The sequence below is a fragment of the Lytechinus pictus genome, chromosome 16 (assembly GCF_037042905.1).
Source record: "Lytechinus pictus isolate F3 Inbred chromosome 16, Lp3.0, whole genome shotgun sequence".
NCBI lineage: Eukaryota > Metazoa > Echinodermata > Echinoidea > Temnopleuroida > Toxopneustidae > Lytechinus > Lytechinus pictus.
This window is the reverse complement of record NC_087260.1, coordinates 13844422-13871180: the sequence shown is the minus strand read 5'-3', so window position 1 is coordinate 13871180 and position 26759 is coordinate 13844422. Positions and strand designations below refer to the sequence as shown.

The 26759-nt window shown below is 35.9% G+C and overlaps 1 protein-coding gene across 2 annotated transcripts; it reads left to right on the top strand.

Moving 5' to 3' along the window:
* The first annotated feature begins 556 nt into the window (after positions 1–556).
* Positions 557–26759, top strand: LOC129278789 (renin receptor-like). 2 transcript variants are annotated; one of them, XM_064111658.1, is made up of 9 exons: positions 557–679; positions 9008–9138; positions 11813–11947; positions 13061–13162; positions 13703–13897; positions 14641–14790; positions 16246–16350; positions 20945–21004; positions 22791–26759. In XM_064111658.1, exons 1-9 carry the CDS (start codon positions 619–621, stop codon positions 23016–23018), a joined length of 1167 nt encoding a protein of 388 aa, XP_063967728.1. In that variant the 5' UTR covers positions 557–618; the 3' UTR covers positions 23019–26759. The 2 variants fall into 2 exon arrangements, with proteins under 2 accessions (XP_063967728.1, XP_063967729.1); XM_064111659.1 differs by lacking the exon at positions 20945–21004 and having other exon boundaries at positions 569–679.

The following is a 26759-nucleotide window of genomic DNA, read 5'->3' as shown; positions in this document are numbered from 1 at the left end:
GCCTTGCCAAGGGGCGCTAGGCCATGGTGGGATTCGAATACACGACCCTCTGATTACAAGCCGAGAGTCACTTGAACTGCTACACCACGACGCTTCAACGCGTAGCTTTCCTAGCGTAAATAGATACCTTTTTTCATTATTTTAGCATTTTTGAAATCTTATTACGTTACGTACGTAACGTGCCCTATCTTGAAAAAGACATCTTTTATACGTTTTTTTTTTTGGTCGCGCATGGTATCCACTCGTCAATGTAACTGCCCCCCCCCCCGGGTTTTTTTTTTTTTTTGCTTTTGTTTTTATTTCCGATCCACACAATAGGCCCTGACGGTGTTGCATTTGCAAAAAAAAAGAAAGAATAATAGGGCCTAAGTAAAAGAAAAAAGAAAAAGGGACTCCACCGAATCTTCCGTTCCAGCCCCGTTCCAGCACGTACACGACCCTCCATGAAAATGAGGAAGGGAGGGGGAGGGGGTAGGGGTATTACATCCGGGCCGCTGTGATAAGGCCTGAACGGATGCGTACGGGTCCGCAGGGGTCCCGTGATTTAGTTAATGGGGATTCTCTGTGTTGTTACTGCGCGTGCTGCACTGCATTTGAGATCTCATTTGCACAGTCAAGATGGCGACTTCCATGAGTGTATTTATTTTTGTGACTTGTTTGTCATTGCTTTGCACCTATGGTAAGTAAAACATGGTTCGTTACACTTGCAATAAAATTTTTCATTCATTCGCTTTTTGAAATTAACATTTTTAAAGGAAGTACTAAATTTTCTTCGTTCACTCGCTGCAGCCGGAGGAGTCGAGTTGCTCCACCGGCACCGACTACGGTACCGTACCCCGAAGCTGCGGGGCGGGGGCGCGGCCGGTGAGGCTTTGGATATGGATCCGACGAATTTTCGCGGGGCCACGGCCAGCCTCCCTCATTTTTTACTTAATTATTTTAAATAAAACAATTAGATCTACTTACATCGATTCTCTTCTCTGTCATTTTGAGAAATGGAACCAGGCATCATCACTTTGTTTTTCCAACTTCCAAGCTCTTTTTTTCATGAAAAATTAAAGAAATTTGTCAGTCATCAGACATCACATTGTCAATTGTCAAATTATCCGCTGTTTTTTTCAGAGGAGTTTTTCAACATTTTCTGATTCTTTTTGTTCTTCTCCTATGTTACCTCCTACACAGACGGATGACTGCCATTGGGCTCGTACTCGTAATGGTGGAGCAAACAAAGGCCGCTTAACTAGGCCTAGGCCAGCGCTAGAGTCCCTAGACCAAGGCTCAGCTCCACATTAACTTTTTTTGGTGGTGGCCCGTTCGGGCCACCAAAACCTTCAAATAATTTTTTTTGGTGGCCCGATATTGAAGTTTGGTGGCCCGGAAAATATAAAGAAAAACATTAAACATTCTGAAATATTAATTCTGCAGCCACTACCACGTACCACTAAGTTACTTTCACTTTGTACATCTTGTGTGTAAACCTTGTTTGCTGTTTTTTACTTTGCTAATTGATTTGTGGTAAAATAGAAATTGTTCTATCATTGTAAATATGTAATGATTGAAAGAGAATAAATGAATTGTGTGGACTTTTTTTTTAATCTCCCTATAGACACAGACTCAAAATGGTAAAGTAAATAAACAGTGCATAACAAACTCAGATAGATGTACAAAACAATGATTTTTCCTTTCTTCCTCTTTGAATCCTAAAACCTAGATTATGCAGGCCCCAAATCCAGTTTATTTTTTTTCTCTTTTGCAGCATATTATAGCAGGAGAAAATCACAGAAATATATGCTGCAATATTAGAACAATGCATAAAATGGGGAAACAAACCAAAATAATTTTCAAAAAGTATATTACAAAAAGAAAACAAAAATAATAAAAGAAATAAGTGAAATAAAACAAAAGAAAGAAAATGAAAAAGAAAAATAGATTTAGACTAAAGAAACAAAAGTAAATGAAAGAAAAATGAATAAAACAAAATTAATTTAAAAATGGGGAAAGGGGGAAAATTAAGAAGCCATTACAAATATTTTTTAAAGTCTATTCTGACTGGAATATAATTAAAAGCCAAGCAAATAATTTTCACTTATCTTTTGGGAATGGCGCATTTCTATTTTTATATCCTTTAGTTTGTATTATTTTTTTTTAGTAGAAACATATTCTTTAATCAGGCATATTCAATGGGAAGGGGTATAAAAAAAAAAGAAAAAAAAAAAAACTGCAAAAGTTATATAGATCTGGAAAAAAAAGTGTGAAAAAAATCATTCCCTATATTTGCCAAAATGTTGGAAAAATTCACATTTCATATCAATAAAATGCCTTCCCAAAGTATAAACTTTCTCAACAGTGGTTTAAGAAGTCATTTATAAACAAGAAAGAAAGAAACTGTTTATTTTTGGCTAGAAAAGACACAGCTCCGAAAGAAACAAAGTATCAACATACATACAAATGCACACATGGGACTGTGATGTACTCACCTATGGGTTTTTATGTGTATTAATTCATTTAGAAATCGGTCTTTTTGAGTCAAAAGAGAGGTCATAATTCCTCTTTTTAATGCTTGCAAATAATCAGGGTACACCAGATTTTTAGTAATATGGACTGTAGAAGGGCATTTCATTGGCGTAAAATGTGGCTTTGACTTAAATTTTCAGAGTTCTGTGGAAGATTTCTTAGCAGCAACATTTCATATCGCAGCTCCCTGAGTCTGAATACCGGTAGGCTGCCAGCGCACAGCTAGCTGCGCATGGCTTCATGCAAAGCTAGCTCATTCCAGCCTGCCGGCGCGGCCGGCTGGATAACAGCTACTGTATGCTGTAGCGGTAGTACTGTCATGACTATGCAAAATTTGTGTGTGTGTATTTGTGTGTAGATCAACAAAAAAGGCGCATGACAACTGGCTTGCAATTTGAGTTGTAGAAAGTTGATAAATGCGTGCAAAATCGGGAGAAAAATTGTGCTACTTTAAAAACTATTGGTTGCCCGATTCGGGCCACCAAGACTTAACATTTTTTCAATAATGGTTGCCCGAGGTGAATTTCTGGTGGCCCCGGGCCACCGGGCCACCGCTAATGTCGAGCCTTGGCTAGACCAAAAGCTTCAGTCTCTGTAAATCTGTAATTTTGGTTGTTCCGCTGAACTGCGTTGGCTCACTCACCAATGATACATGATTGTAAAATGTCAGAAATTGTTGAATAAATCCCCAGAAACGATGGTTATTCCTGTCTAGGCCAGCGCTAGCCTTGACTTGAGGACTCCATGTCTGATATTTTTAATATTTTGACATAGGCCTAGATCTAAACTTCTTCAGACATGGAGCCTTGGCTTGACACTCTTTCCATAGACGCTGCAGCGAGACCTACATGTACACACCCGGATGGATTTCCCTAGGAAATCCATAGTTAGAGGGTGAAATCGGTTTGTAGGGGTGAATTTTATATATCTATGAACCTTCATGCGTATAAAGGTATAAAAATTATTTCACTATAAATGGTGAAAGTGAGACGTTTCTTACCAGACCAATCTCATGTAGATCCCTCGATCCGTTTGTTAACAAAGCGAATACAATAGACCTGACCCTTGAACCGCTTCGTTATGACGTACATCCGATTAGCGATGCCGTTTTGAAGAACAATTTATAGGTAAAAATTATTACTTTACAAATACTGAAATTTAATGCGTTATTTTAATTAGTAGTATTATACTAATTATTTATGATCACGTATTAAATTTTTGTATTTGTGAAATCACAGAGTCCTCAAGGCTAGGTATCAGCAAAGTTCTTCTTCGATCGCCGTCACGTATGCTCAACTGTACATACTACATGTACATGTAGTTGCATTGACAGTGATTGAAGAAGAACTCGGCGGATCCTGATCTGTTTGTCATAAAAATTCGTTTTTTTCCAGCATAATTTTCGCAAAGGTGGTAAGCTGAAATTTGATATAAATTTATCTTTATTATTTCTTCCCTTTTACCCTGTCAAAAAGCAAAAGATTTAGGATTAGGAGTAATCGAGGGTGCAAAAGTGCCCCCTTTCTCCATAGACGCCTTAGTTAAGCGGCGGTTGTTTGCTCCACCATTATGAAATAAAGCAATTGCTGAAGTGTGATCTTTTGCTTGGCTAGCTACACGTATTGCTTGTGCTTGAAGCAATTGAATGCTAGCAATTGCTACTTTTTATACATCTGACCCAGTATCAATGTTCTAGTCTAATAACATACTTCTAGAATAGTTAAGGCCTAGTTTTAGACTAGAACAGTATGTGATACTCTGTAGTTTTCTATACTAGTAGTAGTATTCTACAAACTTACTCCTCCTCTCCACTCTAGTGGCCAGCCTGGATGTGCTGCTGATATGTGGATGTTTTTTTTTCAATTTTCAGTCAACTGCAAATTCTCAGTTGTCTTGCTTTGACTGCGAATGCTGTGTTGGTGCAGGGTCAAAGGGGAAGTTAACCTTAGCTGAGGCCTGACACAAAGTTTATTGTGAAAATAGCAAGAATAAAAATGATAAAAAAATCACTTGTGAAGCTTTGAGGAAAATGCATCAAAGATTTAAAAAGATATTAAATTAGAATTTTTATAATTGGATTTGTGACATAATATACTAGCAGCTACATGTATGTAGCTTCTCAATATATTGTGTAGTAAAAAAATTAAATGAATGTAACTCATGTCATTGATTTTCTCAAAAAATGGAATTGCTTTTTATTGTACCTCCAGTGAAAGAATTTTTATTTAGTCATGAAGACATGTCATGAACCATGACAAAATGGAAACTTAATTTCCAAATTTTATGTTACATGTACATGGGGCAACTGCTTGTCTTATATCGTCACAAATCAAAAACATGAAATTCTGATATTTGATGATTTTCCTCAAACCTTCACTAGTAGTTTTCATTATTTTTCTCTGCAATGCCTGTCATTTGAAATGCTTTGCAATGCAGTGGCCCCCATAATAATAACGGTAAATTTACCCATGGTAGCCACTTCAGTTCCGTAAACTGTTCTCCCAGCGGGCCCTGTAATTATTATTATCCGTCTAAGCTACACATGTAGGCTACCGATTCAGGTGCGCATAGCTTTTTGAGGAATTATTTCCTACCCGTACTCATTTACCTGTGGAGTGTGGAGCGTTGTGGCCCAGTGGATTAGTCTCCGGACTTTGAAACAGAGGGTCGTGGGTTCGAATCCCAGCCATGGCGTAATTTCCTTCGGCAAGAAATTTATCCACATTGTGCTGCACTCAACCCAGGTGAGGTGAATGGGTACCTGGCAGGAATTTATTCCTTGAAATGCATGTGCGCTGTAATCTTAGTAATTACGGCTGCCAAGCTACAGCTGGGGTAATAATATCCAAGTCCTTTGGAAGCGCATAGAGACATTATTCATAATCGTGATATGCGCTATACAAGAACTGTTTATTATTATTATTATTATTATTATTACCTCACCTGGGTTGAGTGCGGCACAGTGTGGATAAATTTATTGCTGAATGAAAACACGCCACGGCTAGGATTCGAACCCACGACCCTCTGAAAGGCAAGAGTCAGAACCACTCGACCACGACATGCCCATGCAGACATATGTACATGTATCTGTATCTATCAAACATGCATTGTGCAATTGTCATAAAGGGCTGTCAAATCAAGGCCATAACACTGTGACACATTTAAGACTTTGAGAGACATTGAGAAACATGTAAGTTGGTATTAAACATTGTCATGGCAATTAAAACAGAAAAATTTAGAAACATATTGATAATGTAAGTAGGAGAGGGCAAATGTCTGGATTCTTTATACTGGTAATGCAGATAAAAACATCTTTTGCTCTGGATTTTCTCAAAAGTCATGCATTAAATAGCAAAAATTATGGTGAGTATTTGTGCTCTGTAGTATTGTCTGATATTCGATCAAAGTATTGATTGTACATGTAAGTTCTTGAAATTGCCATCTAAGTACAGTGTAGGCCTATGTATAGTCAAACAACCCATTCTGACATACATTGGTCGGGTGTACAATATTTTGTGAAAGGAAGCTTTGAGACAAATTTAGATATTGCAGAAAAACTTTTAACATTAAAATGTAGCTTTATACTCAAGATTATGATTTTTGCTTCATCATTGCCATGTGCTTTATTAGTGTACACTGTAGACCTGTACATTTTCTATTCAAAAGCAACTTGTTCAAAGAATCTAAATATGGGTAATGTTGTTACATTACATATACTTTGAATAAAAGTTGTTCAATATTTGTTTATTTGATAATAACCTCATTTTTTGCCATCATAATAATTTGTACGCGTGTAGACCCCCTAAGACCAAAGTACATGTACACGTATGCATTACCAGTCCATAGCAAATTCATTCAGCATCATTGTCGTTGCTAATTGTTCTTGTATATTTCAAATCTCTCCATGGCCTGATCAAAAACACCTTTCTAAATTACAAATTAATTTGTATGCGTGTAGACCCCTTAAGACCAAAGTACATGATGTACATGTAATTGTATTTCCTCACAGAACACATCCAGACATTTCATAGAATTTATTGAGTTTATGCTCAATTAATTATGCATAAAACAACCCCAATTTGAGGGGGAAAATAATGAATTGTACATTATTACTGTTTGCATGCGCTTATGACTGCTTGTACATGTATTACCAGTCCATAACACATTCATTCAGCATCAATGTCGTTGCTAATTGTTCTTGTAACTTTCTTAATCTCTCCTTGGCCTGATCAAAAGCACCTTTCTAAATTAATCCAGGCATACGGTACATGTACTCTCCATCCTGTAGTTCCCTTAATTCTACAAATCAAAAGTTATTTTTAACTGTCAAAAAAGAGAAGAAAAATTTTTTTTTGGGGGGTGAAACATCTACATTGTACATCTGTAGGCCCTTTCAAGCTCTACCCCACATCTTTAGAATTCTCTTCCAGCTTCCATTCCCAATACCACATTGTACTGTACAGATCATAATGAAACGCCTACAGTGTACATGTATCTAATGGGAAAAAGTAGTGCTGGAACTGAACCGCCGAACCGAACGCAAGTTCGCCAAACTTGTCACTTCCAAACTGAACCAAACACGAAGGCTTGGTTCAGTGGTTTGGTATAAAATGTCATGCTCATTAATTTTGCCAAGTGTCAACGAACAATTTCAAGATTAGTAGGGAACACAATGAATTTGAATATAAAATAAACAAAAAATAGTAAACATGTTCCTTGGTTAGTGATAATTGCAAAAATAAGAATTCCACACAAAATATTTTTTTAAATCCACTTAGAAAACTTCTGCCATGTTTTTTATTCAGTTATAGATTTTAGGATATTTCTAACTACCGGGATGAATTTATTATTTATTTTTCATAAAATGGGAGGACATTTGAAGCTACATGTAAACTTTGTGTTAAAGATCTAGTGAATAATGATATGACAGTAATAAGTTCTTTCCTCACAACTGAGAAAGTAGGCCTATTGGTATTTGTTTTTCACCTTCTGAAATATTGATATTTATATTAGAAAGTATAAATAAGAATTGAAAGAATAAGGTTAGAATTTTTTTCATAACCTATGTTTTGTTCATATTTATAAATGTCTTAGCATTGAATGAGTGTACTATACAGTACAGTTTAAATCCAGGAAAATGTAATGAAATCCTAAAAAAACATTTGATTTTGATTTGCGTAATTTACGTTACAGTATTTTGTGCCCCCTTCCCCAAACTTTATCATTTACTTGATCAGAAATTTACGACTGAGAAATTTTGAGGGAATTCATATTCAAACTCCGAACTATATTGTTTGAATACGGTTAAGATCAAGTCCACATGTTTTCACAGCATTCAGTTGGAGTTGGTAAATGTGTAGTCAATGTGAAACTAGCACTATTTCCTGTATTATTCATTTACCGCTGCAGTAGAATTCACTGTGCATCCAGTGGCATTGGTCTTTGACTGGAGCTGGATCTTTGTCATATCTGTAGGAAATGACACCAAGCAAAAGAATGTTCAGTTTCCTTTTGAATAATAGTTTTGTAATACTGTATACTAATACTGAATGTTAAACATCCGTATGGTTACATTCATGTGTAGTTAATATGTACATGAACATTGACTAAAATTTTCTCCTTCTCCTGTTTCATCATCTTTTGAATAATAAAATTGAAATGAAAATTTCAAATTATCTAAAAATAAATCCAAACATTTTGGGCACAACATTTTTTCAGTAAAAGTACATGTAAATGCTAAATACATTTATTATTTCTATGTGTGTGTCCATCCCATAAAAAAAGGTTGATTTGACTCAAGACAAGAAAATCACTGATTAGTATAGTTAACGCTGAAAATTTCATCAAAATGGGATGTCAAATAAGAAAGTTATGAAATAATACATTTGTACTTATTTTAAAAAAAATGGTCACATGTGTATGCATAACTCAGTATTATGCTAATGGGAGAGTTGATGATGCCACTCACTCATTATTTATTTTGTTTTTGTTTGTTTTTTATTATACAATATTTCAATTTTTACAGAACTGATTATAAATACCTTCTCGATTGAACCACTAAATGTTAATAAAGAATTGTAATTTCACATGTTCAGGGTGGAATAAACCTTTTTTTTTCACATGACAATGAGGATAAAATTGAAATATTTCATATAGGCCATATAGTCCTAAAAAAGAGATAGTGAGTGGGTGATGTCATCAATCCCCTTTGCATACCGACCAGGATGTGCATACAGCAGTATAACTGTTTATGAAATTAAGCAAAACTTATGTCATAACTCTCTTATTTTGCATCCAATTATGATGAAACTTTCAGTATTATGCTTGTTTGATTTTTCTCTTTATTAAAATCAACTTGTTTTTTTGGGGGGATGGACTTTTTAGACTTTGATCTACACTCAATACTTTACCTTTTTGTGCAATGTAGTACTATACATGTACCTGTACAGTTTGTTTTAATGACATTTTTTTTCCCTCTTTTTTTTTTCTCCAGTATTAGGTGAAGGAAGGTTTCTACTAGCCCATGTTCCAGAATACCTCAAGGTTCAAACAGATGAAGGTCCTATCAATGCCAATGAAATCCCAGATTTATTCCAATTAGCTTTAGGATTTTCAAGTTCAAAGGTGAGATGATGAAATTTTGTCTTTTTCAAATCATATTTATTTCATATCTTTTGATCATAAAACATAACATAAAATACTATATCTCTATACAGCATAAATAATACAACAAATGTATGATTTGAATAAAACATGATGAAACTATTACACCTAAATTATTTCTCCCATCTACATGTACAGTAGGGGAGACCGGGGTTAGTTGGAACATTTTTGACAAAAATAGCGGTAAAATCCAAATAGACTTTACTCGAGAAACAATCAGTATATCAGCTTGAAGCATATATCGCAGGGCTTCAAATGTACCCCATAAAATTTTTAACTCTATTATGGTTACTGAAAAAATCCACCTTTAACAAGACCATCGCAAACGTTCCAACTTACCCCCATATCGGGGTAAGTTGGAACATGGTATGGGGTAAGTTGGAACACTGCATGGTCAATTAAGAATTATACTATAACTACTTAAAACTGTAATATTACATGGTTTTAGCCTATTTGCTTTATCTTATTCAAGTTCAAAATATTAAAGTGTGGGTTCATTGAACTTTATGTTTCCTTTTATACCGCCACTCACACAAGCAGACTGTGTAGTAGAATTCTGAATATTTGGGTGCATCTGAGTTTACATACAATTAAGTGTACTATCAGCAATTTTATGTACTTCTGCATCAAATTTATAAGACAAAAATTAATTGTTTATATTGTTTTCATAATTAATTATACAAATAAGCATATAAAATTTTCCCTAAATTTGTTTTTTTAAAAAGTTTTTACCTTTAACTCTATATATCAAGCTAGTAGAATGCTAATTTTTGGTGAGAGTATCGATTTTCACAAAACAAATATCCACCAAAAAATGCAAAAAATACAATTTCTTATGTATTTTTTGTCTTTTATTTGTTTTTTTTGTTTTTTTAAACCTTTGTTTTTTCCGATGGACTTTGTCAGGAGGCTTTTGCGATCATAAATAGCATAAGATTAATCTATTTGTACCACCAAAAGTAAAATAATTAATCATACATTTATGACTTTTGGTTGAAAAACACAATTTGCATTGACCTTGTACATGGAATCACGTTTTTGAACAATTTTGGGTCCGAACATGCACATACAATTTGTTGCGTAATTTTGAAATCGCGCACACAGGCATCGCAAATTTGGTCTCAAATGATGCGCAAGACTTGAAAGTAAAAAGTCAGCGAGCAGTGTAGTAAAAAATTTTGTGCGACAGCGTAGTGACGAAATTTCTTGAGGGGGGGGGGGCTCAAATTGACACCCCCTATTTTGATAAGGGTTAATATTGCATTAGGTGCCTACAATAGGCCTTAAATGCACACTCAGACCCAACTGATAAACAAAACAAGCATGGTATACAATACATGTTCAAAAGAGTGTGAAATACTTTATATAATTTTTCATCAAATCCAATGTTTTTATTCATAATTATGTTTGGGGTAAGTTGGAACATGTTCCAACTAGCCCCTTCAACTTTGTTCCAACTAACCCCGGAGGCCCATTAGACGTTTATAAGCTTACAGCACAAAAAAGGGACTTCACCATGGCATATCAATAACCTCATTTTGTAGCTTGGTATAAGTGTCTATTATACCCCCAAACTGGCCAACTTGATCTATAAACTTCTCCGAGATAATCGAACATTTCTGAACAAGAAAAAAATTACTCAGAAGGTAAAAAAACTAAAATTTGTTTCTAACTTCACCAGGCTTGTTGCATATGTGTTGTCTGTAATATGGTGGATGGCTGTTGATAATGACAATAAATTGAGGGCAGTATTGCAGAAATTTATTTAAAGACGTTAGAGAAAATTACAATGTTTCAACTTACCCCATGTTCCAACTAACCCCGGTCTCCCCTACTATCAAATGATAACAAATTTATTATTTTTAAATGATGTATTAATATCATTAATTTCATGCACACTTCCTGATGTGCTCATGACAGAGAACATTGATAAATTCTACTTTCATTTATTTTCTTGTATCTGCACTATTGTACATGTATTTTTTTTTCATGGTATGTGCTGCAAATATCATTTATTACATTTATATGAAAAATGTTAGTTCACTTTTCTTTATTTATTTGAATTGCCTACAGTTTATAAATGAATAATGCTTGGCATCATGGGAGATACTTGTAATAATACATTTTGGGATAAAAATATATAACCCTTCATATTTTTCATTTACCTCAATTTTTGTTCACATTACAATGTTTAAGAAGTTAGAGCAAACCTGTTACATGTAAGAAGGTATACCTCATATTTTTTGTATTAATCCTAAAACCCTCTTTGCTTACTAACGCGCACATGTTATTTAGTGGGAATTAGTGCACGTCCTTGCCACATGCAATAAAATCTTAAGTGTAACTCTAAGTTGCACTTAAATGTTTGTGAAATACCCCCCCCCCTCCAGTAATGTTCTGTGATTATCAGCTCACTGCCCTGTTGCTTGAAAGCGACATAAAATCGGAACTTTGCTGTCCAATATTAACTATATGGTAACAATGCTCAACAAGTAATCAAGATCAAAGTTTTGTTGAAATTTAACCTTGAATGGAAAAGACACTATATGCTACATACCCAGGTGTAAGATAAAGATTAGCACTTTGATTAAACTAAACTTTCAATTACATGTATCTGTATCTCTTTCTGTATTAGCCTTTATCATGGCATGGGATGTCAGCCGGAAGTATCTTCAGAAGACCCAAAGCTGGTGTTCTAATCACTGTAGAAGAGATTCAAGGCACAGATGCTCTCAAACCATCAGCTCTTCAATCCATTCCTATAAAACAGGTATGCTACTAACTACTAAGGACTCGTATCAACCCGTTCAGCAACATGTGTTATCACTTTTTCATTGGTAACGCAATCAGAAGCCAGTGGCGATCAGTAAAACTTTATTCACAGGTTATCGCCACTTGTGATAGTTACACTAGCATATTTTACATGTAAACACCTCATCGAGTGTTACAAACCACAATGTGTATTTTCCATTGTGACATATGATTACCATGCATTGTGCATTTTAAAAAATTGCTTGCAATGTACATGTAACATCTTGCCCACTTACTGTAACTCACTATTGATTACCCATTCAATTGGCACTCTATATGCCGGGGCGAACATCCGGGCATTTTTAATCTCGAGCCCTAACAACTGACTGGCAGATAAAAACAATACTGTAGCGGCCCGTACAGCAGCACAGCGTTTGGCATGCCTACATGTACAATGCATAATACACAAACATCGCATTCATACTCGTGATAATCGAGTTTACCCATTTCATTATCTGGAAGTTTACAAATCTTTCTCAAATTTTCAGTGCTGTTTCTGACATTATTTCATCGTGTTTCTGATACTTTGTTTTCATCGTACTAATCTCAGTGCTGTTGTCGTAAAGCAGATGTGACGTCACTCCGCCCTTGCCTATAGCATAATTGTAGTCTGAATATTCATTAACTGTGTGTGGCAATCTACTCATGATAAACAAGCTGTCAGACATTTGTAACCTTTGATGATCTATTGCCAATGACCAGTCACTTGTGGTGATAACATGTAAAATGGAACATAGTAGTGCCTCTCTCTGTTTCAGAACACCCACTCTTCTTGCTAACCTAGATGGTCTGATGGGAAGAAAAGTCAAAATCTGACTATTTCTTCTTCAGAAAATCAAATTTTCTTGCACACAAATTTATCTACAGCTGTATTACATGTATATTGTGTTCTTTTCTGCTTGAAAATACACTTCCTATCCCCCCCCCCATACCTTTGAATGTTTTTGTTTTGTTTTGTTCCACAGAAAATCATTTCCCCAACCATCCAATATCTTTGCTTCATGTTTTTTACCACAATTGATCTGTTTATAATGGTATTTACTGTATTATTTTTTTCTTATCATTTTTTCAGGTGCAACCTGGTAGTCTAACTCTAGACTCTGTAAAGGATAATATTATCAACATGTATGGAAAAAGCAAGCCTGTTTCAGTAGAACTAGTAGCAGGTGCTGAGGTATGGTCATGTACATTGACATTAAATACAGTGCATCCCATAAAAAAGGAAATCCATTTTCAGGGATACATATCAAGATTATTAACTATGTTTTGGTTTCATATGTGGTATTGTTATTGGTGAAATCTCTTCTGTGATTAGAGACCAAATATTTTATGGGTAAGTCACATAAGTCAGATTAAAACTAATGAAAATTGAGACCTAACAAAAAGAATTTTCTCAGAAATTTTTGTGTGAATCTGCATCCATTCTCAATAATGTTGAAAGAAACGACAAAACGTAACAAAGATCAGCACACTATAGAAATGCTAATGAGCCGTCCATTTTGGATAAATGTGTGTGCATCCGAAACAAATCGTGACCAACTTTTCTGTGCAGCTTGATGTTGACATTTCAAAACTCTTCTTGCTCAGCGATTCATTAAATCTTTTATCATATTTGGTATTAAAATGAAGAAGAAAAGCTGAACTACTTACCGTAATGATGTATTTCCTAGCTCATTTGAATTTGAAAGCAAATTTCTGCCTGTAATCATTGCAGTTCATTCGGTCACCAGAAGAGTTCCCAAAGCTTTTTGAGGGTCTTCCTCCACTCAGGCTCGACAGGATGATGCCCCTGCTGAAAGGAAGTACATCGGTGACCCTCCAACTTTCACCTTTGACCCTAAACCTGACCCACCAGTCTGATGTCAACTTCTTCAGTGAGCTTCAGATAATGCAGGAAGTCCTACTAAAGGTACAGCAAATATGCATTAGATCCTGATAACGCTGGACGATATTTTGATATTATCAAAATTATGCTCTATTGAAAAAATATTGACTAGACAATAATGGTTTTATGATTATTTTGATATATCGCGGTAACGTGATTGCAGTTATGGAGAGTTAATCACTATTTATTGACCACAATGCTGCTTTGTATTGATGTAAACCAACTGCCGAACTTTGTGAGTTGGTACCCAAATGCCTGCTTTTCATGGACTAGCACTAATGGACACCTTGCTTTCATTTCCCCTTTCCCCGCTCTCACAGAATTGCAAATCATAATGAACGTATATAATGAATTTTCAGACTCTGTAATATATATATCATGTTATCAGCGATAATCGTCAAACATTAAAATACACATGTAAGATATCCAATAGATGTCTTTCGTGTTATTGTTTTCCTTCTGTGATAATTTCTTTGTCATTCCCTGGTCTTTATTTTCATCATTTCAATTGAGCACTTCTCTGTGTTACAAGATTCTATTCATGGTAAAATTTGTAATGGATGTGATATCAGCCAACAATGATTTGTACATTTTATGTTTCAAGATGTGTATAGATGAAATAAGTGTAATTAAACCAGGTTCACACACACAACCACGTGTTCATCATTTAGATTGAAATATATGCGAATATCCTTGCACATCTGTACACCCTCTTGCAAGCACCCTAAAATTTCAATCTCTTATTTCTCTTGCTTTCTTTCTCATAGCTGAAGGCAAACAGGGCTGTTGTTGATGATAATGTGCCAGACGTCTACTCCTTTGAGCTGTCAGGGTTCAGGGCTCTGCAGTCCGAGTATGGCCCAGACTCGGCTCAGGTCGCTGACGCTATGAACGTTCTAGCTGACTTTATCCAACAGGTAACTTACCAAGGGATCTCACTTTCGGGTTCCATGGGGGGAGGGGTATCCCAATGTTTGGATGGAAGATCAGTTATTTAAACCAGAAAAACAGTGGGGATGTAAAATGTTCATATACATACTCATTTGAGCTGTCAGGGTTCAGGGCTCTGTATTCTGAGTATGGACCAGACTCGGCTCAGGTCATTGAAGCTATGAACGTTCTAGCTGACTTTATCCAGCAGGTATTTTACCTCTAGATCTCAGTTTGAGGTTCCAGAGGGGGGGGGGTGCCCAGATACCTACTTCTTTGAGCTGTCAGGATTCAGTTCTCTGCAGTCTGAGTATGGACCTTTGATAGGTCATTGATACTATGAACGTTCTAGCTGACTTTATCCAGCAGGTAATTTACCTTTAGATCTCAGTTTGAGGTTCCAGAGGGGGAGGGAGGGGGGGATGCCCAGATACTTACTTCTTTGAGCTGTCAGGATTCAGTTCTCAGGTTTCAATCTCAGGATTCAGGTCTGAGTATGGACCTTGTAGGTGGTTGATGCTATGAATGTTCTAGCAGACTTTATCCAGCAGGTAACTTACCTTTAGATCTCAGTTTGAGGTTCCAGAGGGGGGGGGGGTGCCCAGATACCTACTTCTTTGAGCTGTCAGGATTCAGTTCTCTGCAGTCTGAGTATGGACCTTGTAGGTCATTGATGCTATGAACGTTCTAGCTGACTTTATCCAACAGGTATTAAACTCACATACATGTAGAGATCTTAATAGTTTGGGGTACCAGAGAGAGGGGGGAGGGAAATCATGATAATATTTAGCTGGAAGGAGAGTGATATTACGGTAAACCAGAAAAACAGTTTGGCGAGAGGGAATGTTCAGATGTACCTGAATATTCATTTGAGCTGTTAGGGTTTAGGGTTCTGCACACTGAAATATAAACCAGACTCGGCATTGATGCAATGAACGTTCTAGTTGACTTTATCCAACAGCTAAATCACAAAGAGATCTTAGTTTGGGGTTCCAGAAATGGGGGGGGGGGGGCATCCTAATATTTCATTGATACTATGAATTACAGTGCTTAAAGTGATATTTTACCAGATACATGTATCTTCCTGTAGAAGTTCAGGACACCCAAATAATGTATCTTCTAATTTATGCAGTTCTATATTACATGTACAGCTCTGTGATACCAACACCACAATATTACTGTCATATTTATAGATACCTGTTCATAAAAGACGCCGAAAGGAATGTATCTGTAATATTTACATTTGCAGCCTGTTTGTGGACAAGTTGCTTATATGAAAGGTTAGATGAATCGTCTGTGTATGACATTTTCAATTTGTTTATGACTTTAGTGTGCATATGAACTTTCTTTTAAAAGCTAGGAAGCATATTGAAATACAGTTTGAATTTGTTTATGATGTATTAGAAACATTCAATTGCTTTTCTGTGGTGAATTTCAAACAGTGGGGACGTGATATGATAGAGCTTTACGGTGAGGATCTGTTTATGGGCGTGGCTACCGTTCCCATGGAAGCGTTCATGCACAGACAGGGACGATCCCTCATGCAGGTAAGGTCAATCAAGTTCATTGGTGATTGGTCAGATACACTGGTTTATTATTGACGGGTCTGAATATCACTTGCTATGCGTTGTCATAATCTGCAAACCTAAATTGATCTCTTTTTTTTTACTGGCACTATAAAGAGCATGTACATGTATAGCAACCTTCATAATTGACTGTCTTAGGAGTGTTTCATAAAATTGTCCGAAAGCAACACATAACTTTGTGCACAATAGGGATCATATTCTTGTGCTAAATGAGTTACCCCAATATTTTTTTCTTGTTTTATCATTGTGGAAGTGGATTTGCTTTGACCCTTTCCAGTTTTTGACAGATCATTAACTTCATTCAGATGGGTTTTTTTACTACAATAATTTTAGTCAAAAAGATCTGCGGAGGTGTCTCACAGTGACTCTTGAGTCACTCTTAAATTTCAGTTGCGTTCAGTTTATATCAAATCACCACATTGGTCAGATCATGCGCATATCCGTCAATCAAATTATGTGTTAAGAATCATGTGCAAATTGGTAGCTGGCAAGAGTCACAGTGATTAAGAATGTGATTTGGCCTCCCAGAGTAGGCCACCAGAAGTTGTGTGTGACACATTTCTAGGCACGATAAACAACACACTGATGTAGCACACATAGGCCCACATTTGATTACACAGAAAGGAGGAATATGGATCTATAGAACTGTTGCGTGTCTTTCAAAGATAAGACATGGGATAAGCTCAAATACTCAACCTCTCATACATGTAAATGTGTGCATCCTATCAAAGCTTATCATTAGATACAGGATCTTGAAGTGATTTGTTTGATATATTGAACAGTGTCAGTTCCCACTCGGTTTAAAGAACATTGTTCCAATTTCTGATGCATAGTGTGCATCCGCTCAAAGCTTATCATCTGATTAGGATCTTGAAGTAAATTGTTTATATTTTGATGTACAGTACAGTTTCCACTCGGTTTTTGATACAGAATATTGTTTCAAGCCTTGATGCATAGTGCATCAATGGGTGATTTCATTTTCATGTTCAGTGTTTACCTTTTGGTGTTGGTGTTAGGTCAACTTTTACATGAGTATTACACCAAAATAAAATGAAGATGGTGCTGAAAAAATTAGTCACTAGGTGTTGGGCTGTCAATATTTTGATCCGGGGCCTGTTTCTTAAAGGACTTGCAACTGTTGTAACTTTGCCATAATGGCAACTACCATGGTAACATGGCTAAGCAGCCAATCAGAATCAATTTTTTCATGATAGTTGCCATAATGGCAAAGTTACAACAGTTGCAAGTCCTGCAAGAAATGAAAATGGGTACCGGTAGGAAGTAATTCCTTAAAAAGCTGTGTGCGCTATGAACGCCTAGCTTAGCCGGGTAATATAGGAGCGCCTTGAGCACCTAACAAGGTGGATATGTGCGCAATATAAATACCCTATATTATTATTATTATTTATGAAACGGGCCCCAGGATTATTTGTGTAAACTCAGAATAGGTTTTCAAGCTATGAAACACTATCCAAATTGTGCTTCTAACACCAACACTGGACTTGAAATCACCCAGTGTGCTTTCTAAAAGTTTTCATTCAGTAATTCCACAGCACCACCACATTAAACCATTTATACACTTCTCTTATTGTTTTATATGATTTTTGTTTTCACATACGTACTTACCGGTACCATTATTTTCATTTATATTCCTGCATGACACATCTCTTTCGGCTACTTTGCATAATATAGATTTTCTATACATTTTTAAATTTGTGATTTCTTCTTCTCTTTGATCAGTTTTTTGTTGTTGATAATTTAGCTTTTCATCAATTCTGATTTGTTTGCATGGTCTTTTTTAATCACATCCATATTTCTTTTTTTTAATTCTTATATATCTGGTTGGAGTTCATTGTGCAGTTTCAACCCACGATGATTGTTTTTATTTCCGCATGTGTTACTTTGTTTGTGTCTTACATTAATGCATTCCATTAAACTGCAATTTTAGTACAATTTATTCCTATTTTTTTTTGTTTCCATAATTCACCTTTTCATGCATTTTTTCACAGATTATAAATTGGAAATCAGCATGTATTTTTTTCAGTCTGCATATTTATTCCTGTCTTCTTATTTCATTCATATACATGTATGTACATTATAACTTGTTTTAACTTTATTGGAGCCAATTTAGCTCTTCTCCAAATAATCTTTTATAAAATTTTACAAATTTAACCTAGATGTACATATTTGAATGTACAGATCTTCAATCATTGCATACACCAATCGAAATATTGAATGTTGAAATAGTTTGTTGTCAATCTGTATATATAAAGTTCCAATAAATGTAGGGTTGTCACTTATATTGCATGCAGTGAGCTGAAGCACCATCTACTCTTAGATATTACATGGGATGTAAATACAAAACGACTTACATGCATCAAATACATTTTATCAATAATCATCCTTCTCCATAAACAATCTCTATTCTAAATTGTTCTTTTTTCATATACCTTTTCCATGTCAATATGAGTGTAAGTGCTTTATTTTACTATCATGGCATATTGGCATTCATACCAATTCATATAGGATTATTCTACATTCATAATGGTTTTTTTTTTCAATCCAAGTGATGGTAATATCTAAGAGTAGATGGTGCTTCAGCTCACTGCATGCAATATAAGTGACAACCCTTGAAAGAGTTCTCTACAAGAATAAGGGGACTGTTTTCAGACAGTATGAGGTTGCCACGATTGCCATAAATATTTCTAACATACAGTCTTAAGTCACCGTTCAAATGTCATTTATGGTCAATGAACGTGGTATTATGTCATTATATGAATGGTGTTTTTGTGAATGATTATTTTATAGTAGTTTTCAAAGTAAGCACTGCTGCTATATTAAATCACGTAATGCAGGCGAGACTGCCAGAGGCGTTCCACTTGTTTTTTTAATCCATCACTTCATTCTTCCTAATTTTTTCAACCATTTTCCATATGATTGCTGAGTGCTAGATCATTGCTAGTGTGTTAAAACGTCATTTCCCCAAATTTGAATATTTTATGGTACAGAGGCGTCGGAGCAAAGGATTATCTGTTGTTATTGGGGGATGCAACAATATACAAATAGCAAATAGGCATGAGTGCGATGGTGCGAGATTTCGCATGAGGTGAAAGAAAGATGCTCTATTCAACGAGGCGTGAGCCGAGTTGAATAGAGCGTTTCTTTCTTTCACCGAATGCGAAATCTCGCACCATTGCACGAATAAGAATATTAGCTATTTGTGTTGTACAACGCCCCGGAATTTAGCGAAAATATGAAAAAACAAAGAGTTTATCCCTATAGTAGTCTATGAAAAGGGAGCAAAAATACCGAAAGCAGAAAGCAAAATCCCACAAGCGCACATGACCTTGGGCAGCCTTGCGCATTTAGCCAGCTGGCTTATACGCGTATTGTTCATTTTTACCGAGCGCAATGAATTAATATAACTTCTGAAGGTTTCCATGGCGAAGAAGAATAGTGTAGTAGGTTTCACGGTACACCATGTATCTTTCTTGGGCATATGTTGGTCCTGAAAAGGACCACCCAATCTCGACGTTTCGACAAGTGTGTTCTTGTCGTCCTCAGGAGAATGAGCAAAGTTTGTAAAAGCAGGCCTTATATACTCTGTCGAAGTGCCGTATGCACGGTATCTCGCAGGGTACATGTCTCTGATTGGCTAGATAGGTCACACGACATTCACATATGCGGACGTGGGTGACAACACACAAATTGGGCGCGCAAAACCAGCGATGACCGGAAATGCTGTCAGTTATTATTCCCGCTAGGATTAGCATGAATGACAATAGTCACCACTTCCGCCCATGCACTGCAGTGCTCACACGTGTGTGGAACGTCCGGGTAGGCTAATTAGGCAAATTAGCCTCTTTGTCTAGAACGGTAAGCCAGATATTGTTGAGTTGGAGGCCGCTGTCTTGAGGAACAGTGTTATGTTCCTCAATATCCAACGCTTCTCTGACTCTCCGCTGATGCCAGTAGGGGACACGGGTGACCAGTCTACTCTCATCCCAAAAAGCAATGAATTAAATCGTATTGTGACGTCACCTCCTAAAGCCGTGCAACGGTACATTTTGGATGGTACGTCTTTTGTGCAACGGTACGAATGTTTGACATTCAGCCTCCCATTTGCTCACGTACAACAAGCTAAGTAGGCGTTGTACAATATATGCCCCCCCCCCCCCATGAACAAAGGATGATCCTCTGCTGATGCGCATGTCAGGTTAGCTTCGGAAAACTGTATGTTAGAAATATTTATGGCAATCGTGGCAACCTCATACTGTCTGAAAACAGTCCCCTTATTCTTGTAGAGAACTCTTTCAAGGCAAAATAATTTATATATGTCATAACTCAAAATCCAGCTTATTCTGAGCTGTCTTTAAACCTTCCTCATTTTGATATTAAAACTTTAACATCCCAGCGATGATACAGGTACATGTACTTTCTACTATAACTGCACGCATTCAATTACATGCTAATAATTCACAATTAAGATTGAATTTTGGACCATTCACACACCAACCCATACAAATACCCACAAGATTTCTCAATGATCTTACAGGCTACAAGCACAACAACAGCAGCACCTACAAATGCTCCAACAACCACCAAGGTTAATCCAGTAAGTATTGTTTTGAAAAAAAATGTTAATTTAAAGAAAGTGTTGTAAAAAAAAAAAAAAATTGTCAACCATGGCTTCACCTTTTGACATGGATGCCATATTTCAGACAGATTCGGATTAGAAATTCCAACTATATAAAAGTGGAATCAATGTTTAAACAAATTTCAATACATGCATTTGCTTATCTGGCTTTGCTGAGTTTGGTGCCATCTATTGTAATGATATGAAATTACAGGTACAGATGCATGTACTACAGTAACACTATTGCTGTACACAAATTATAGGATTCATGGGTCTTTTTTATGTGAAAACACTGACATGTATTTCCTTGGTATTTTGTAATTATTTTTCCATTTAAATAAATTCATTTATTTATTCATTCATTTATTCATTTATTTATTTTGGTTTTATTTTATTTATTTATTTGATTTTAATGATGTGAAATAGAAATGGAAATTACATGAAAATGATATCAATAGTGTGAATGTGGATGAATTAAGGATGGATGCTGACTGTGACTTTAACCAGTTCAAAAAGAAGTTAAGGTAATTTATGGTGGGGTATTATTAATGCAGGGTTGGTCAGAAAGAGAGTAACGTTGGTATTTCAGATATGAATATTTTTACCCGACTGCAACAGTGATGGTGCAAGAGACAAATCAAATAAATAACCAGAATACAGGATTGCTTTTATAAGTTCTCTAAAAGGCATGTTAATAGTAAGGATATTAGACATCTTCCAAAGGGCACTTGCACGTCAACTAGAAGTCAAACCAGGCTGACTGGACTTCGAGACCACCCTGTCGATGACCTGACCTGCATCAGCACGTGATGGGGAAATCAAGTCTTCAGCAATAATATCAATCAGGAATTTTATGACATTCTTTCCTCTTCCTTTTCATTTATCAATATTGCAGAAACCGACCACTATTGTGCATATCGTGGTACCTGTATAAAGTATTCAGTATTCAACTTTAACTTTTTTGTTTTTTCTCCCATTTTGCCCATCTGTTGTGATACCCCCCAGCTTGCCTGCCCACCTCCCTACATATATAGCAGGACCAGACTCTGCAGAAGGGAAATAAAGATCAAAATGTTGATACTTATATAAACAACATAATACCCTAATATAGAGGGGAAATGCTTGCATCTGACAGAAATGTATGTGATGCTAAGACACGGCTCTATTGTATTACAAGATGTTTGTCAAAGGTTTTTTATCAGTGCTGCAAGATTTCCGTCTATTACACCCTTATAGATATATCCGACTCCAATGAGCAACTGAAAAAAAATAGATGATAATTGAAGAAACATCAGACTCACTATTGGTGATGAGATTCCATATGAGGATTCCATTATGTGATATGTTCCTGATGAGCATGATTAATTCATATTTACTGACTTGACTGACTTAGGTGCATAGGACGGTGTGTCCCTTCGCTCTCCTACGGGTGATCCTTTTCCATTCAGTTCTACCCTGGGCTAGGTCTTCAGCATCCAGTAGAGGGAGACCCACATCACATCTGACTTGGTCCTTCCATCTGGAAGGGGGACGTCCTGGTGGTCTCCCCTCGTCAAAGTCATTTCTGTACGCCTGAACTGGAAAGCGGTTTTGTGACATACGGCATATGTGCCCGAACCACCTCAGGCGTTTTTCTGTAGCTTCCTCACATATTGTGTTCGTGATATGTAATCTCCTCCTGATGTCCGCATTCCTGACTTTGCATATTTCCTTATTTACATCTATAGTTAATTCATCTTTTTCATCTTCATGTATATCTCAACAGGCTACCACTGCTGAGCCAACCCAAGCCCCAGCCACCAACATCACACCGTCGGCGCTGAACGTGGCACCATACTACGACGAGACCTTCCCCGTCTTCTTCAACATTTTCCTCTGGATGGGCATCATCCTGGTGATCGCAGTCGTGGTCGTCGCCATGATGCTGGGTAACATGGATCCTGGTGACTCCATCATCTACAGAATGACCAGTCAAAGGATCAAGATTGACTAATTAATCTAGATTGTTGAAATAGATAGGCTTATGTATTATCATATAGGGGGTATTGTTATTAGTTAAATTGGAAGGGTTTCTGGTAGATTTTGTTTACATGTTATCCCTGGGGTTCAGTCTGTTATACATATATGTTTAAAATGCCAAAGAGATTCACCTTTGTAATAAACAATGGATTAACTCCCATTGGACTGACTAAAAAGAGAGAAGTTATTACCCGATTAAAGATGCTTGCCTGACATTGCAAGTGAAAATCGGTGGTAGAAAATTCACAGGGGCATACATGTATGCAAGTGGAGAGTGCATGCTTCACACACTGAAGTCTAATTTATATCATGTCTTGTTGAGGAATCTTGTTCAGGCAATCTGGTAGAGTACATTACCCTATTTTGTAGTACATTACTCTTAAGTACGAGAGGCATCTGACCAGACTGTACATGTAGGAGAATCACATTAATTTTTCAATGAAAAGTATACATGTAGTAATTAAAATGTGCAATTCTGTCAATTTTTTTTGTTATCAAGCACTTTCCTGCAGTGATGCAGGAATTTATTCATTATTTAGCTACAATGTTGACTTTGTTCATTCTCTCAACTTCTCCAGTATTATGAATAAAAACATGTGCATTTGTGCTGGTAAAGAGATGATTTATATTGCCAGAATCAGAATTTATTACTAGTTGCTTAGCATCAGAAAGGGGTAAAATACAAATATTGAGGACAGAATGTTTAAGTCATTGCTCATTCATTGTATCCATATTAATCCATATCCATATTAATCATGATTGAGTAACAGGTGTCTCCGGCTACTAGAATATTGGACGAATGCAATAATAGGACAGGTAAATAAAAAAAAATATTTTGTACTATGTACTATACTATAGATGGGATGCTTTTAAAAACAAAAGTTTGTGCGTGCCGCATCCTCTTTCAAGAAACCTGTAAAGTGTCTTTCACTACAGCTTTCTCATTCATGTATTCTCCGTTGGGTTGTTTTTGTTGAATTGAAGGAAAAAAAGCGGGATTCCCTCAGAAAGATGGGGTCAGCTTTTTGCTGGAGCACCTGATAGGTATTCCAACCATGCTCTAGTATTGATATGCATTTCATGGCTCGGCCGATTAAACCTCATATCTCCAAATTTGAATGAAGCTTAGAAGAGGCTGTATTTTAAAATATAGCGATGTTGGCAGTCTCATATGAAAACGGTCTCCTGATTTCTGTGAAGAACTCTTTCGAGGCAATAAAAGGTTGCTACCCATGTTAAAGTATAGGTTACACTTCGTAATTCCGAAGGTTCTTTATTCCGAAGGTTCGTAATTCCGAAACACGTAAATTGCCTATACCTCAATGTTCGTTAATCCGGAAACGTAAAAGGGTTCGTTAATCCGAACATTTGTGGCGTTATTCCGAAGGTTCCTTATTCCGAAGGTTCGATAATCCGAAAACGAAATAAGGTTCGTTGTTCCGAAGGTTCGTTAATCCGAAAACAAAATAAGGTTCGTTAGTCCGAAAACGAAATAAGGTTCGTTAGTCCGAAAACGAAATAAGGTTCGTTAATCATTTCGTTTTCGGACTAACGAAGCTTCGGAATTTCGAACCTCATTTCGTTTTCGGATTAACGAACCTTCGGAATTACGAACCTCACTTCGTTTTTCGGACTAAGGAACCTTCGGAATTACGAACCTTCGGAAATATGAACCTTCGGAATAACGAACCTTCGGAATATCCGAACCTTCGGAATAACGAAACTTCGGAATTACGAATGTATGCGAAAGTATAACCCTAAAACTAGCTTTTTCTGAGCTGTCATCAAAACATTTACATTTTTAGGTACGAGGTTTTATCAGGGTATTGTGGATAAATTTTTATGGCTGTCATAGCTCTCTTTTCAAAACAGATTTGATTTGGTCTGAAAGTTGATATCCCCTAACATCTTATACTATATCTACTCTGTCAAACTACCATTTCTAGGTTACACTACCAGTATATTTGAATTCATTGCATATAATGGAATTGTACTGAGAAGGATATTTCTATCATATCATATTTTGACATTTGATACCATATATACATTAAGTTGTGTGTAATAATTTTTAGTTAGGTATAAATTATTAGGATATATGATCACAGACATGTACACTGAATGATAAGACATGTCTGTGAGGTTTTGTTTTTCTTATTTTTTTTTCTTTTTGCATGCATTCTAATTAAAGAAATAAGTGATGATATTTGAATGGTTCTCAGTGGATAGTTAAATCAATGTTTTTATGCAAGTATTTTTGTTAACAGTTAAACCTTATATAAGATTCACACAATATATATGAGGATAAATATGTGTATATCTGTGGTATATGTACAATATATATATACCCATACATCCATCACTGGCCTAGCAAATGAAGTTTGAGCACCCATATCAGGCTTTTGTAATTTACGTCTTGTGCAATTCTTTGAAAAATATATATTTTAGTGTAAATGGTTGGCCCAAGTAAAAAAAAAAACATGCTTACAGTATGTGACACATTCATATTTCCATTCTTTATTATTTAAAAAATCTTATTGTATGAGGTGTAGTCTTTATTGTTGATTCCTTTGTAATTTCTAGTAAAAAAATGTTGAAGCAATACACTATTATGTACTTGTGTACATTTGTTGATTCTTTACGTACACAGATTTAAAGCCAATTGATACATATGTCAATATTTGTAAGTGTGTATGTTAATGCAAACATGAATCGAAAATTCATTATTGGAAGGTAAATTTCATGTTTGAAGCTATATATATATACTAGTCAGCATTCCATTTCTCTGTACATGTTTATCAGTTGTCATCATAAACAAAAGTAATTTTTGGTGGAATGTAATCATCACGTACATGTATCTAGGTATTATGTCTTAATATTTGAAAACACATGGAAAGTACTATGATATTATTCGCCCCTGTCACATATTACCATGTAATGATACATTCTGGTAGATAAAAAGATTCATTAACTTTGATAATTATTTCCTACACTAGTTTATGGATGTATTGGGATCCTGGGAGATGGTGCTAGATTTGATAAGTCCACCCCACATCTTACGACTGGTGTACAATCTAATTTGGAAGAAACATAAATTTGCAAATTCTGATTATGAGAAAATGGAATGAACTCAATTATTTCTGATTTGAGGTTCTGATTATCTATGAGAAAACAAATACATGTATCAACATTTTGATTAATTTCAAACCTGAAGTTCGGAGAAATGGCTGAACTGGCGTTGAATCCTAGCTCATCCTACGATTTGTGTAACATCATAATGATTAGTATTCTGATTTGCTCCATACCTCTTTGTCGAAGAAGGAATTATGTAGTCATATATTTTCATTTAAGCATCAATATGTTCCATGCTCTAATCTTTGCATAAAATGTTACACTGTCTTTTAAGAACAAAGAGAAATCGGTCATAAACCATACTTGGTGTGTAGCCATGATTAATTAAACTTGCAGACATGCAACTCTGATGAAAATTGTTTAGATTATATCATTCCATGGCAATATGTGACAGGGCCTTAATATAGAGGTTACCTCTGTATAGCTCTTGTGAATATAATAATATATGTCAAGTATCATAGAAGAGTATGATTGTCATGTTATTTGATGACATTGGTTATTTCATTGTTTGCATGTTTGAGTCTTTGAGATATGGAATAATATATATTATATGGACAAAAAATAATAATTATGTGATGTCACAATA

Bases quoted from the DNA above. Each gene is read 5' to 3' on its own strand.
- LOC129278789 (XM_064111658.1), top strand. From the start codon at position 619: ATGGCGACTTCCATGAGTGTATTTATTTTTGTGACTTGTTTGTCATTG. The intron at 9,139-11,812 runs GTGAGATGATGA...TTTCTGTATTAG, and splicing joins TAGGATTTTCAAGTTCAAAG to CCTTTATCATGGCATGGGAT. The intron at 13,898-14,640 runs GTACAGCAAATA...TCTTTCTCATAG, and splicing joins TGCAGGAAGTCCTACTAAAG to CTGAAGGCAAACAGGGCTGT.